The sequence below is a fragment of the Salmo salar genome, chromosome 15 (genome assembly GCF_965601325.2).
Source record: "Salmo salar chromosome 15, fSalSal1, whole genome shotgun sequence".
Classification (NCBI taxonomy): domain Eukaryota; kingdom Metazoa; phylum Chordata; class Actinopteri; order Salmoniformes; family Salmonidae; genus Salmo; species Salmo salar.
In genome coordinates this window covers 43,357,893-43,373,438 of record NC_138305.1, presented here as the reverse complement: position 1 = coordinate 43,373,438, position 15,546 = coordinate 43,357,893, and the positions used below count along the sequence as shown (strand labels likewise).

The following is a 15,546-nucleotide window of genomic DNA, read 5'->3' as shown; positions in this document are numbered from 1 at the left end:
ATATAGCTCCACATTGACATGATTGGTTGACGGTACTGTAGGTGAGGGCAGGAGGTCCTGCATAAACACAAACTCACTTCCTTGACAACTTATTTCACAACAGCTCTGCGCTGCTCGGCAAAGTGCAAGAAGTATAAATGCCCTGACTTCTGCTGAGGCCATATCACCGTAAATGCTGTATGGCCAATGCAGACATCGGATTGACCATGCAACACCTGTCAGACCCATACTATAGTCTACACAGACCGGTGCACCATAACCAATCAGATCTGCAGGAGGCATTTATGCAAATAGCCATTGCCATATATGGATCGGTGCCGTTCACTTTGAATTGGACAGCATGAGCTGTCATGAGTAGATGCACTTGTTCTGAGATCAAGCGAGAGCTACATGTAGCCACCTGTACACATTTGTTCATACGGTTTGCTAGTTAGTGAGTTATTACACCAGATAAAGCTAATTTCTAGTCAACAATGTGGGATTGGTTGCTTCCTACAATAGCACAAAATGTGTGCATTTCTAGCCATCTTTGAAAAGCAAGTCAGGTAAAGAGATTTGTTTATGTCTTAAAGGGGCAGTGTTGTATTTTGAGACAGTCTTGAATAAGATAAGTAGCCAGTAGGCTGAGGGTAGCATCATTTGTCTGATTCTCTGTAATAATGGTATGGGAATAATATATATTTTTTTAAATTGTAAAGTGGTTTCTTGCATCAAACAACACAACATTTTCAGTCACCTTCTTGTCTGAATGACAAGTGGATAAACAGGTTAATGTCAAGTCCTGCATGTTTTTGTTCTCCCAAAAGTCTGATGGAATGTAGGCCTACATTGAACACCACACATAGGCTGCTACTGTAGGCTGAATGATAGAACAGCTATTTCCATCTTAAAAAGTTATGTGATGCATGTTTCTCCCTTCTTTTTGATGGTAGGCCCCTCTGGTAGGTCTACATTATGATCAAATAGCCACAGTATCCTACTTGGCCACAGTTAAAACTGTAACTTAAAATAGGTACAGTGTCAGTGTTGCACAGAATTTTCACAATGTTCATGTTTGCACTCAGCAGACATGAAATTTGCTTAGAGCCAAAAATAATTTGAGGAAACATTGGCCACTACTACACAGTATGTATAACTGCCCTTCTGGTTGGTATAGGTTTAGTGAGTAGAAAGCCTCATACGGGCACTGATGAGGGCTGCTCTCTCACCTCTCCAGGCAGTGGACAGCGGTGAGGACCCACTGAGGGGCAATCAGAGTTCCTCCACAGAAATGGATGCCAGTGCTGCAGAGGGGCGGACAGAAGGATAAGTGAATAAGTTCTCCGTGAGATATTGTTTTGTCTTATTGTATGTAATTATCAATATGTTAATGAGATTCATGAAAGGGAATGGGATGCTATCCTCCATACTTGGTCCTTAGGCTGATCTGCCAGGGCCATGAGTGGGGTTTGGATACACAACCTCCAACGATGCGACCGAAACACCTCCTGGGCTTTGAAACAGGCTGCCCACATTTCAAGCCAGCTGGAGACCAAAAATACACTTTTATTTGTGAATTCCACAATGTAGACCAGATAGAATGCAGGCAGATATACATACAGTAACCACATACAGTACATCTGGATAAAGCAACAACAGCCATTTGTATAATGATTAACAGAAACTGTCACTCACAATCAGAGTGCGAATTACACCGTGACATTCGGGGTGGGGGTTGGGTGTGGGGGGGTTATTGGGTGCACAATATTTTTTTATGGGTCTATAATAAAGAAGTCATTTAAGGTAAAAATGTATTACCTTTTAATGTGGCATGAACACAACCATTCATGAGGCTTTAATCTGATTGTCAAACAAATCACTTCAAAAAGATGGCTACCTGTGCGTGTTCCTCCACTCCAAAATAATAGGAACAGTGCAATGCATGTACTATACACTCATGCCATTTGATGAATGGAAATACACATCTGTTTACAAAACACCACAAGTTGTGCCTAATGACATTCAGTGATTGCCATTGAGTAGGCCTACATTAATGTGGCTTGCTGGCAAATGTACTTTTTTGGAAGCCTGAAAAGTCGGGACACCTGAAATGGGGCTGAAACTGTCCCAGGAAAAACTGGATGGTCACCCTAACACACAGGGTCAATTTACTAGACTAGGCTACAATGTGTAGGCCTATTACTATGCACTTCAAATAGGCCTTTCTGTAGCCAGTGGTGTAGTGGTAAAAAAAAAACTTGGTGGGTAAACTCTGATTTCCAGTCACGGTGAAAAAAGTAACGTTCTCTATACTTTCACTGCATTTTTCTGAAAAAGGTGGTTAAACTGCGTTTGGCTGCATTTACATTCCACTAGGCCTACACCACTGCTGGTAGCCTGCCCTGTCAGCCGAGGCAATTTTACACACATGAACACAAGAGTTGAATCAAAACATGATTACGTCTCAGTTCATGAGCTGGTCATAATTCATGAGTTGAATGCTTGGAGTCTTCATAGATCGTGTGACATAAAACACTACTTTTCTTTCCTTACATGAATTACATTTATGACAGTGTTATTTGTAATTATTAAGGATTTAACAATTTAATTAGAACATTGAACTTAAATCCAGTACGATTCCTGGATCTTGGAGATCTCGGAAAATGCACTGTAAGTATAACTATGCCTACGTAAAATGTAATTATGTTTTGCCATGAAAAAAGTTCTCACGGGCACACAAATCCAAAATAATGTAGGCCTATGCCATTGCAAAATGTAATGCTTCTAACCAAAAGAGTCAACTATAGGCCTACTGTCATTAATGTTGGATGGGTTGGATGCAGATTGGTGTCTAGCTGTAGGCTAGTTGTCTAGTGATATTGGCGACCATCATCGGCTGATCCAGGAAAGAAAACAAATATTGATAGAAAATAATAAAGCTAAATAAATGGTCTACTTCTTCTGGCCAGGACGGCACAGAGAACACCAATACCCGCAATGAGTGCTCTAAACAGCTGACTGACAAAACCAAACGATATATCAATGGATAAATCTAATGCATTGGAATAAAGGCATATGCTCTTTTTTATCAAGGGCGCATGGCAAACAAATGGCGAAAATGAGCAAGTGCAAAGGAAAATCTATGCATTTAAAGGAGCTCAGCTATGGCCAAAATTCAGCACTACTGAGTGAACAGTGCTGTGGACAGGGAGGTTTGTGCAGCCACGTAGAAATAAATGGTTTAAACCATGACAGAGAGGTGGGGGTGTTCGTTTCATTTGAAAGCTTTTATTTTCATATTTACCACTGTAAAACATATTTACCCCTGCATTTTAAAAAGGAGAATGGTTAAATTAGCATTATTTAGACACCCCCCAAATTTTGACTTTTGTTGTATTTAGGAGAGCTAATGTCTCATTCAGGGGAGCTGAGCCCCCCCTGGCTCCCCCACAATTTGCACCCTGGTCACAGTAGTCCACATACCGCAATCTGGGATTTGGCAGTAGTCCCATTTCTGGTTTCTGTCTGTGGTGTAGCACCATGGTCCATTCACGTCATTGTCAGGGTTTCTACAATTCTAACAGTGAAAAGGGGCGCTGAATAAATGTCTGTCATATGCAATACTTTTGCAGTATCATCAGACATGATTTAAATATGTCTTATAAGAAGACTCCTTGAACTTACATTGGACTCCATGCCTTTGTCAGGGTGGGATTCAGGGGTGAAGCTGGTGTGCTGATGGGGGCTCTGGGCGCTCCAACTCTGACAGGTGACACCCAACACGGTCATGGAAGTAGGACCCCTGTATGTCCCCCCGTTGCCCACCTTGCAATCTGAAAGCCACAGTCAACAGAAAACAATATCAGGGATAACATTTCTATCCTCAACACTGACAATGTAGGGCGAAAGAATGAATGTTGAACTCAATTCTAATCTAGGTAGTGTTTTCAGTAGTTAATTACAATGTTTTTATGTAGTGGTGTAGCTAACTACTGGAACTACACACTTATTTTTTGTCTAAAATAAAATGTGGGTAAAGTAAGCAATACTTTCCATTCTTTTTCGGCATCAGGCCTGCCTAATTCTCACTTGAAACATAGTTTTTGTGTTAAATAGGCTAAATTACACATTCTGGTAGCAAATGAACCTGAATTGTAGTCTATGGCATTTCAGATTTGCAGTGCCTTCATAAAGTATTCATACTATATAAAGTATTCATATTCATATATATATATATATCACGCATAATACCACATAATGACAAAGTGAAAATATGTTTTTAGACATTTTTGCAAATGTCTTGAAAATTAAATACAGAAATATCTAATTTACATAAGTATTCACACACCTGAGTTAATACATGTTAGAATCACCTTTGCCAGCAATTACAGCTGTGAGTCTTTCGGGATAAATCTCTAAGAGCTTTGCACACCTGGGTTGTACAATATTTGCTCATTATTCTTTTCAAAATGATCTGTCAAATTGGTTGTTGATCATTGCTAGTGTAACGCCCTGGCCATAGAGAGTGGTTTTTTGTTCTTTATTTTGGTTAGGCCAGGGTGTTACATTGGCATTCTATGTTCTGTTTCTATGTGTTTGTATTTCTTTGTTTTGGGCCGTGTGTGGCTCCCAAATCAGGCACAGCTGAAGTTCGTTGCTGTTGATTGGGAGTCACATATAAGTGCATGTTTTTCCGTTGGGGTTTTGTGGGTAATTGTTTCTGTTTCTGTTACTGTGTTTAACGTGACAGGACTGTTTTGGTTGTCTGTTTATTGTTTTTGTAATTGTATAGTGTTCCGTTTCATTAAATATGACGAACACTAACTCCGCTGCGTTTTGGTCCACTCTCTCTAAAGGCAACCGTTACAGAATTACCCACCAAACCAGGACCAAGCAGCGGAGGAGGAAGGAGCAACAGGAGTACAGCTTGATGGACTCGTGGACATGGGAACAAATCCTGGACGGAGAGGGACCATGGACTCAAGCTGGGGATTATCGCCTCCTGCAGTGGGAGATCGAAGCGGCGAGAGCGGAGAGGCGATATTATGAGGAGAGAGAGCGCAACGAGCACGAGAGGCAGCCCCAATAAAAAAAAATGGGGGGGGGGGGCACACGGAACAGTGGCAGAGCCGAGGTCGGAACCAGAGCCAGCCGGGTTGACATTGGAGGTGCGCGAGGGGTACGAGGCAGAGACTGTGACGGAGTTAATGGGGAAATTAAAGGAGAGAGAGATGAGAGAGCTGCTAGTTTGGTGCATAAGGCACGGCATTCGCCCTACGGAGCGTGTCGTGGAAATTATGTCACCTGAGGCAGCTCTCCATACTCCATATCACAGCCATTAAACTCTGTAACTGTTTTAAAGTCATGGTGAAATCCCTGAGTATTGAAACACCATCCAAAGTGTAACTTCACCATGCTCAAAGGGGTATTCATTGCTTTTTATATTTTTACCAATGTACCAATAGGTGACCTTTGCAAGGCATTGGAAAACCTCCCTGGTCTTTATGGTTGAATCTGTGTTTGAAATTCACTGCTCGACTGAGGGACCTTACAGGTTATTATATGTGTGTACAGAGATGAGGTAATCGTTAAAAAATCATGTTAAACACTATTATTGCATACAGAGTGAGTCCAAGCAACTTATTATGAGACTTGTTAAAGATGCACTATGCAGAAATTCCGCCGGCATTTCCTGGTTGCTAAAATTCTAATAGTTAATTTCAGTTTATGTGACAAAATAAGCAAATATAGTGTGGATAATCATTGTACCATCTAAACTGCTGTGAAATATATTTTCCAAAAGCAAAAATATTATATTGTTCAGCTGTTTGAAGCTGGTGTACAAAACCGAAAGTAAAAGAAGCAAAAACGAAATGTAAGAACATACCCCCCCCAAAAAATGCTAACCTCTTCTGTTATTGTAATGGTGAGAGGTTAGTATGTCTTGGTGGCATGATACTTGTCTAACTTTCTCGCTCATCATTATTCATGATTCATTCAGGTTTATCTTGTATCATGGTAGTATCCACATTAATGTAGAAGTGTTTAGAAACATATTCTATTCTTATTTACAATAAAAGGGACTCCAAAATGACACAATATATTTTTTACCATTAATTTCTATTGGGCACAGAATAATCTTAAAATACAACCAAAACTAACAGCAAATGCATCCAACAAGTTTGTATAGTCACAAGCTTAATGTAGTCATTGCATGCTAGGAATACGAACCAAATACTTGGCATTTTACTACTTTAATACACACATAAGTGAATACTTTTGGTCCCCAAAAATGGGGGGACTATGTACAAAAAGTGCTGGAATTTCTAAACGGTTCACTATGGATGAAAATACCCTCAAATCAAAGGTGACAGTCTGCACTTTAACCTCATAATCATTGTATAATTTCAAATCCAAATTGCTGGAGTACAGAGCCAAAACAACAAAATATGTGTCACCGATGCAATACTTTTGGAGATCACTGTATATTTTCAAAATAGCTTCCCAAGCACTGATGAAAGGATGGATAGATTACCTCTGCTGTCATCTGAGGGTGTCTGGGAGGGTTTTGGCTTGGGCTGGTCATGTTTGTCAGGTTTAGGAGTAGGCTTGGGAGCAGTTGGGCATCTATTCACACTGCAGAACTCCCAACGAACAGAGGGGTCAGTGGTGTAGCACCATGGTGCACGGTCGCCATCAGGGTTCCTACACAGGTTTCTTCTCAAATCGCTGTGAAGCACATATAAAAGACATAATGTCCTCAGACACTGAAGATGACATATTACATTGTTTGGCTTTTAATCACTAGATAGTAGAAGACAGAGATAGAGCTAGAGATATGCATTACCCACTAGACACAGACATCAGTTCAACATCTAGTTTTGATTTACATTTGATTTACACAAGTTCCAAATGCCCTTACGTTGATGACTTTTTGCAAATCTAATCAGTTTTTCACATTGATTCAGTGTCATCACATAGATTTTTGTAGTTTGAAAATACGTGGAAACAACGTAGATTCAACCAGTTTTTGCCCAGTGGTTAGAGATTATTTGACTATGTTCTAGGCCTCACGCTTTAGGGAAGACCTGCGGTGTCTTATTGTGACTGTGAGGTGTCATCGAGCTCCAGGACTGGCATCTCTTCCCACTGATGGTCTCCGTCACCATACCACGATAGTCGGTCCCGTGGTCCACATAGCAGTCTTCCTCAGCTGGAGGGGGAGCTGCGTAATCTGAGGTTTAAAAACAGTATGAGCCACATCAACCAAATGAAATATGAATTTTGGTGAAAAATGTAGGCTGTATGGATTGCTAGTGGATGACATAAGTTTCGCTACGTAGTTAGTATATAGCAATTTTAGCATTTGGGAAAGCTATATAAATCCAATGCATTAACATCATCATCATAATCTTCATTATCATCATCATCATGATGCAGTGTCAAGTGACCTGGTCCAGGAACATCTCCACAGCTAGGCACCTTGCAGTACTCCCAGCGCGTCTCTGGGTCTGTAGTAAAGCACCAGGGCATCTTCTCATGGTCTGGGTTCCTGCAGTAGTTCAGTTCCAGGCCTCTGACAGGAACACAAACAACCACTCATATTGGTTAAATCACAGTCAGCCTGTATCTATAAGACATTGATCTACTGCACTGAGAAACGCAAAGTTCGGTTCTTGCTTGAGTAAAAACAAGTTGCCCAATCTCGTGGGTTGATCTTACTTGCATGGGTAGTTGTCTGGAGTTCTGTTGTGCTGTTGGGGTGTCTGAGTTGCCCAGACCTGACAGGCTTTCCCAGATGCTGTCACTCCGATGGTTCCCCTGTAGGCACTGCCGTCGCCTGTGGCACAGGTGAGCTCCTCCACCACCCTGGGAGGCTCAGAGGCTAGGGGAGAGGGAAAGAGTGAGGAGAACTCCCTGGGAGATAGTAAACTCATGTTTTAATTAAATTGTTTATATTTATGTGAAAGAGCAGGGGAAACAGGGGTCATGGGAGACAAAAGAGATACAAGATGAAGATAATAAATGGGGTGACAGAGTCGCTAGTAGGGAGTAGAAGGGGTCCAGGTTACGAAAGCAATAGACAATGTACAACACTATTACTAGTATATCTATGATAGCTCACTGCAGCGAGGGATAGAGCAGAAGTCCCAGCGTTTGGAGGGGCTGGTGGTGAAACACCAGGGTCTGGGGTCTCCGTCTGGGTTCCTACAGTAATTTTCCTCCAGGTATTTCTCAAGAAGACTGGAGAGACAGGGAGCGGGGCGGTGGGGGACGAGATGAAGGAGCACATGGTTAGACATATACAGTGAGCCCAAAAATATTGGGACAGTGACACAGTTTTTGTTTTTTGGCTCTGTACTCCAGCACTTTGGATTTGAAATGATGAGGTTAAAGTGCAGATTATAAACCTTAACGGGTGCAGATTATTTCATCCTTAACGGGTGAAATTAAAGCAGTTTAGAAATGAAAGCAGTTTTTGTAAAAAATTGTATTTAACTAGGCAAGTCAGTTAAGAACAAATTCTTATTTTCAATGACGGCCTAGGAACAGTGGGTTAACTGCCTTGTCAGCTCGGGGATTCAATCTTGCAACCTTTCGGTTACTAGTCCAACGCTCTAACCACTAGGCTATCTGCTGCCCCGATTATTCCATTTTAGGGGACATTAATGTGGATGCTATGGATAATCCTGAATGAATCGTGATGTAATGATGAGTGAGAAAGTTACACCCGCACAAGGGCCCAAAACACTACAAAAGAAAAACAGAGAGAGAGAGAGAGAGAGAGAGAGAGAGAGAGAGAGAGAGAGAGAGAGCTATTACGCGCTGGGAATGTAGCCATGGTTGTGAGGTTTCTGGGCATTCCAGTGCTGGCAGGTGTAGCCATTCTCAGTGGTGGAGATCTTTCCCCTGTAGTTCTTACCATTGCAGTGCATACATTCCTCTATGGACCAAACAACACTTTGTTAAATATTGATAGTATTTTAGTGGTTTTGAAATCTTAACTTTTGTGCCAACATGACACCAGCAGTTTCATTAGCTTATTGGGACATAACAAGATATTGAGGGTACCGCTGCAGTTCTGGACGTTACAGGTCTCCCATCTGGTGCCAGGGTCTGTTGTGTAGCACCAGGGACCTTTGCTGTCCCCATCAGGGTTTCTGCAGAAGTTGGACTCCAGGTCGGCTTTGGGGTGTGTTGACGGAGTCATGCTGTAAGAGACATTCACACAGATAATGTTAATTTAATTCAGGTGTTAAGAAATCTAACCTCACAAGTTACTTAAGAGATTGAACAGGATCTTAAGCACTTACAAATTCATAACATATTGTATGAATTTGATTTTTGTTGTTGTTGCAGGATGTGGGTGATTTCATTTGGCCCCCCAAGTTTTCAGAGCAAAATATTTGTTTTATTGTTGTACATAACAGACTGTAAAAACACCAGCAAATCAGCTCCAAATGATTTTCATTTTGGAAATCTGTTCCAAAGTATTCTCGTGTATAGTAGAGCGATATATGTAGGGTTGCAAGGCTATCGGTAATTTACCAAAGTTAACTGGAATCTTCAGTCATTTTGGTAATTAACAGAAAATAAATGGCAATCTATCGTAACTTTGGTAATTTATACTTGAGTAACTTCAAAAATGTGTATTTATATAGAGTATTCATTTTTTTTTTATATCTGTGTCCATATTGTCTACGAGTTTCTAGTAGATAGACCATATGATTCAAGAGAAAATAGCATAATTAATGGAACAAAGCATCTAATCAACAATGGCATTATTTTCAATTTTCAATTACCTCTTCCAACTATTTACTTTTTCACAACTGCCAACAGTTTGACTCCAAAACATTGACAACAAATACATATTGACATAGTAAAATAAATCAAAGTGTGTTAAGGGTATTTCATGCTGAAACCCTCATATTGAACACATTATATTCACTAAGTAGATGGTTTATATGTAAGATAATGTTTTACAGCTTTGTCATTCTATATACAATAAAAGTTTGGACACACCTACTAATTCAAGTTTTTTTTCTTACATTTGTACTATTCAAAGTAGCCACCCTTTGCCTTGATGACAGCTTTACACACTCTTGGCATTCACTCAACCAACTTCACCTGGAATGCTTTTCCAACAGTCTTCAAGGAGTTCCCACATATGCTGAACACTTGTTGGCAGCTTTTCCTTCACTCTGCAGTCCAACTCATCCCAAACCATCTCAATTGGGTTGAGGTTGGGTGATTGTGGAGGCCAGGTCATCTGATGCCGCACTCCAATCACTCTCCTTCTTGGTCAAATAGCTCTTACACAGCCTGGAAGTGTGTTGGGTCATTGTCCTGTTGAAAAACAAATGACTGTCCCACTAAGCGCAAACCAGATGGGAAGGCGTATCGCTGCAGAATGCTGTGGTAGCCATGCTGGTTAAGTGTGCCTTGAATTCTAAAAACATCAGAGACAGTGTCACCAGCAAAGCACCATCACACATCACACCTCCTCCTCCATGCTTCACGGTGGGAACCACACATGTGGAGATCATCCATTCACCTACTCTGCATCTCATAAAGACACTTCTGTTGGAACCAAAAATCGCAAATTTGGAATCATCAGACCAAAGGACAGACTTCAACCAGTCTAATGTACATTGCTCATGTTTCTTTGCCCAAGTAAGTCTCTTCTTATTATTGGTCTCCTTTAGTAGTGGTTTCTTTGCCAAAATTCGACAATGAAGGCCTTATTCATGCAGTCTCCTCTGAACAGTTGATGTTGAGATGTGACTGTTACTTGAACTCTGTGAAGCATTTATTTGGGGTGCAATTTCTTAGGCTGGTAACTATAATGAACTTATCCTCTGGAGCAGAGGTAAGTCTGGGTCTTCCTCTCCTGTAGCAGGCCTCATGAGAGCCAGTTTCATCATAGCGATTGATGGTGTTTGTGACTGCACTTGATGAAACATTCAAAGTTCTTGTAATTTTCAGGATTGACTGACCTTTATGTCTTAAAGTAATGTTGGACTGTCGTTTCTCTTTGCTAATTTGAGCTGTTCTTGCCATAATATGGATTTGGTATTTTCCAAATAGGGATATCTTTTGTATACCACCCCTACCTTGTCACAACATAACTGATTGGCTCAAACACATTAAGAAGGAAATAAATTCCACAAATTAACTTTTAACAAGGCACACCTGTTAATTGAAATGCATTCCAGGTGACTACCTCATGAAGCTGGTTGAGAGAATGCCAAGAGTGTGCAAAGCTGCCATCAAGGCAAAGGTGGCTACTTTGAAGAATCTCAAATATATTTTGATTTGTTTAACACTTTTTTGGTTACTACATGATTCCATAAATGTTATTTCATAGTGTTGATGTCTTCACTATTATTCTACAATGTATAAAATAGTAAAAATAAAGGTGTGTCCAAACTTTTGACTGGTACTGTATATATTTTTTGTATCTTATTTAATTATTTCATATATTTTACACGTGATAAGGCCACAATATGTCTTGTGATAGATTACATAAAATCCTTGAAAGACACGAAAATTCTGGTAGTTTACTGGTAAACTCAAAGTATCCAGTAATATACCCTCCCTTTGCAACCCTAGATACAGTGCCTTCGGAAAGTATTCAGACCCCTTGACTTTTTCCACATATTGGTAACAGTCTTATTCTAAAATGGATTCAATAAATAAAACATCCTCAGCAATCTACGCACAATACGCAATAATGACAAAGCGAAAACAGGTTTTTCGAATTTTTTGCAAATGTATTAAAAAATAAAAACAGAAATACCTTATTTACATAAGTATTCAGACCCTTTGCTATGAGACTCGAAATTGAGCTCAGGTGCATCCTGTTTCCATTGATCATCCTTGAGATGTTTCTACAACTTGATTGGATCCACCTGTGAAAAATTCAAGTGATTGGACATGATTTGGAAGGTCACACACCCGTCTATATAAGGTCCAACAGTTAACAGTACATGTCAGAGCAAAAACCAAGCCATGAGGTCGAAGGAATTGTCCGTAGAGCTCCCAGACAGGATTGTGTCGAGGCATAGATCTGGGGAAGGGTAGCAAAACATTTCTGCAGCACTGAAGGTCCCCAAGAACACAGTGGCCTCCATCATTCTTAAATAGAAGAAGTTTGGAACCACCAAGACTCTTCCTAGTACTGGCTGCCCCCCCAAACTGAGCAGTCGGGGGAGAAGGGTCTTGGTCAGGCTGGTGACCAAGCACCCGATGGTCACTCTGACAGAGCTCTAGAATTCCTCTGTGGAGTTGGGATAAACTTACAGAAGGACCACCATCTCTGCAGCACTCCAACAATCAGGGCTTTATGGTTGAGTGACCAGACGGAAGCCACTCCTCAGAAATAAGGCACATGACAGCACGCTTAGAATTTGCCAAAAGGCACCTAAAGACTCTCAGGCCAAGAGAAACAAGATTCTCTGGTCTGATGAAACCAAGATTGAACTGTTTAGCCTGAATGACAAGCGTCACACCAGCAGCAGGGACTGAGATACTAGTCAGAATTGAGGCAAAGATGAACGGAGAAAAGTACAGATAGATCCTTGATGAAAACCTGCTCCAGAGCGCTCAGGACCTCAGACTGGGGTGAAGGTTCACTTTCCAAAAGGACAACGACCCTAAGCACACAGCCAAGATAATGCAGGAGTGGCTTCAGGACAGGTCTCTGGATGTCCTTGAGTGGCCCAGCCAGAGCCCGGACTTAAACCCAATCTCTGAAGAGACCTGAAAATAGCTGTGCAGTAACGCTCCCCATCCAACCAGACAGAGATTGAGGGGATCTGCAGAGAAGAATGGGGGAAACTCCCCAAATACAGGTGTGCCAAACTTGTAGCGTCATACCCAAGAAGACTCAAGGGTGTAATCGCTGTCAAAGGTGCATCAACAAAGTACTGAGTAAATGGTCTGAATATGTATGTAAATGTGATATTTCCGTTTTTTATAAACTTCTAAAAATGTAATTTGTTATTATGGGGTATTGTGTGTAGATTGATGAGGAATAAATAGAATGTCATCAATTTTAGAATAATGCTGTATCCTAACAAAATGTTGAAAAAGTCATGGGGTCTAAATACTTTCCAAAGGTATACAAATGTAAGCAAGGTTTGATAGCAAGGTTTGAAATTATTTAGTCAAATAGTATATCTGATTGGGATTCTTGCAGTCAATTTGCAGTCTACAAATTATTTGTAATTATGTTTCGCTACTTTCAAAACTGCAGGCAAAAATTATACAAAACCTTTACAACCCATTTTAATCCATATTATGTAAATAAAATACTTAATAGGAATATGAGAAATATTGTACAAGTCAGGGACAGCTATGGGCGGGCCTTAGGTGGCCTGGCCCGATCTAACGTACCCCCTTGCCCGTCCAAATAAAAATATAGAAATATTGATCATTTATTTGACCGAAACGTGCGCCAACAGGAAGACTCCTCAATCTCAGTTATAGGTTCCGAGAGAGCGAAACAGCGCCCCTCTGTCTAAGTATGTGTTGACCATTCATCCGATGCTGTCTGGACCAAAAGAGTATGGCATGTCATACTATTTCTGTCCAGAGAGCATCAGATACATGGGCCATATATAGAGGGGCGCTGTTTCGCTCGCTCGGCTGCTTTGTCCAGTGATATAGTTTCAGCAGAGAGGAAGAGGAGAAGCGAGAGGGCTCAATCTCACCAAAATCTGTCCAGTATAAATCCAATGTGTTTCTTTGGGAATAATATGCAGACATAAACTTCCCGCCTTTGGGACAAAGACTCCCGATTATGGTAGCCCCCCGCACCTCTCTGATTTAGAGAGTTTGGGTTAAATACGGAAGACACATTTCAGTAGAATGCATTTAGTAGTACAACTGTGGGGACATGATTATCTCGTCATTATATAGCGCTCTCTGGTTTCAGCCTTTTGTGACTTGGAAACAATGTTGCCATGTTCGCGGTTTTCCATATAATTGGGCTACTTTGTAAACGATGTTGCGGGTTTTTGGGCTATTTCTAAATTGCACCGCGCCCGCCAAGGCATTTCTCTTAAAAATATATATATTTCGGCCGCGACCGGGAGATCCATGGGGCGGCGCACAATTGGCCCAGCGTCGTCCCATTATTTAGGGGAGGGTTTGGCCGGCAGTGATTTATGCATGCTCAGTCTTTGGTCTCGGGGGCTGCCGGAGTGGAAATTGGAAATGGAAGTTTGGAACTCTCTCTTGTGGTTATTTTTTATAGGAAAAAGTCCTCAATGAAACTGACATTAGGCGAAATGTGGAGAATTATGCATTTGCCTCTGTTGGCCATCAAGTAGAATATTAATGTATATGTCATTGTAGGCTACCATTTGATACAATACATATGTTGAAATGATGATATCACTGGAGTCATTGCAAATCAATTTGTGCCACTTATGTAGCCTACATGGAGCTGACAAACCAATGTATTAAATAGCCTATACCTTCAGTTTATTGTTGTTGTAGCCTTGTGTTATTATGAACGCATTAGATTGACGGTAAACCTATTCAAAAAATAAACACTGTCTGTTGTTTACAAACAAATTCAGTTCATATACATATTATTCATTTTTTATTCAGTGATTGAAATGATGACCCCATCCTCCGTATCCTATTCGAGCAGGCTATTAGGGAAACAAGCACTTCTTACTGCGAAATCGCCTTGCTATTTATCTTGAATAAATGAGTCTGTTAATTTGAACTAAGCAAGCAGCTAAATTGTTCAGTTTACATCTTGTTTACATCTTGTCTACATCTTGTCTAGGCTACTGTAGGCTATCTGAAATTAGATGTAGGCCTATCAGGGGCTATAGGTTACCTGCCTTTATCTTAGCAAACCATAGCAAAAAGTAATTGGATTTTAGTCTGTGGCCCATACCCAGGGGCGCTGCCAGGGATTGTGTGCCCTATGAAAAGATATCACATTAGGCCCCACCACCACAGGCCCCACCAACCCTGCGCAATTGCTGTAAGCACACACCTCCAGAACCCAATCAACCAATTCAAAGCTTTAAATAACTCTACCTTTGCAGGTTTGGAACTCTCTTGTAGTCCAATATTTACTGTACGATATTTACTGACTGTAAGCTGTGAAAATATAACACTGTACAGACATGCATGCAACATTCTGCATACAGTGGAATTCACTATTTGATGCAAAACTGATACCCTCTATAAGAAATGTACTAAAGGTAATCTTTTACAGTCTAAATGTAATTTTAATGGTAAAAGTCTTGAATGGAAAATTCTCTTAACATTAATGAATAACTTAAAATAAATATAGCTTAAATATACATTAACCTCTTCAATTATAATAAATTAACATTATCATCTATAGAATGACATAACAAACAATATAATAAAACCAGCCTCAGATTTGTGAACTAAATATACATACCAACTAAAAAATCAGCAGCCGTAAAAGTGGAAATGGAAAATGGAAAACAAAATGGAAATGAAAAGGCCTGATAGTGGCGCTAGAGGAAAGGTCAAGTCGTCACCAAATCAATAGGTGTCTTCCACTTGGGG

General features: G+C 40.6%; 1 protein-coding gene across 1 annotated transcript in view; it reads right to left on the bottom strand.

The window, feature by feature from the left end:
- Positions 1–15,546, bottom strand: part of LOC106571394 (plasminogen) — a 28,482-nt gene that overhangs the window by 5,839 nt on the left and 7,097 nt on the right. Inside the window, exons 5-15 of the mRNA XM_014144436.3 lie at positions 9,052–9,191; positions 8,803–8,923; positions 8,105–8,223; positions 7,702–7,864; positions 7,431–7,555; positions 7,054–7,213; positions 6,515–6,708; positions 3,664–3,812; positions 3,463–3,556; positions 1,410–1,524; positions 1,209–1,283 (exon numbers count right to left, since the gene is read on the bottom strand). Of these exons, the coding sequence (XP_013999911.1) occupies positions 1,209–1,283; positions 1,410–1,524; positions 3,463–3,556; positions 3,664–3,812; positions 6,515–6,708; positions 7,054–7,213; positions 7,431–7,555; positions 7,702–7,864; positions 8,105–8,223; positions 8,803–8,923; positions 9,052–9,191 (1,455 nt within the window). The remainder of the gene's footprint in view (positions 1–1,208; positions 1,284–1,409; positions 1,525–3,462; positions 3,557–3,663; positions 3,813–6,514; positions 6,709–7,053; positions 7,214–7,430; positions 7,556–7,701; positions 7,865–8,104; positions 8,224–8,802; positions 8,924–9,051; positions 9,192–15,546) is intronic.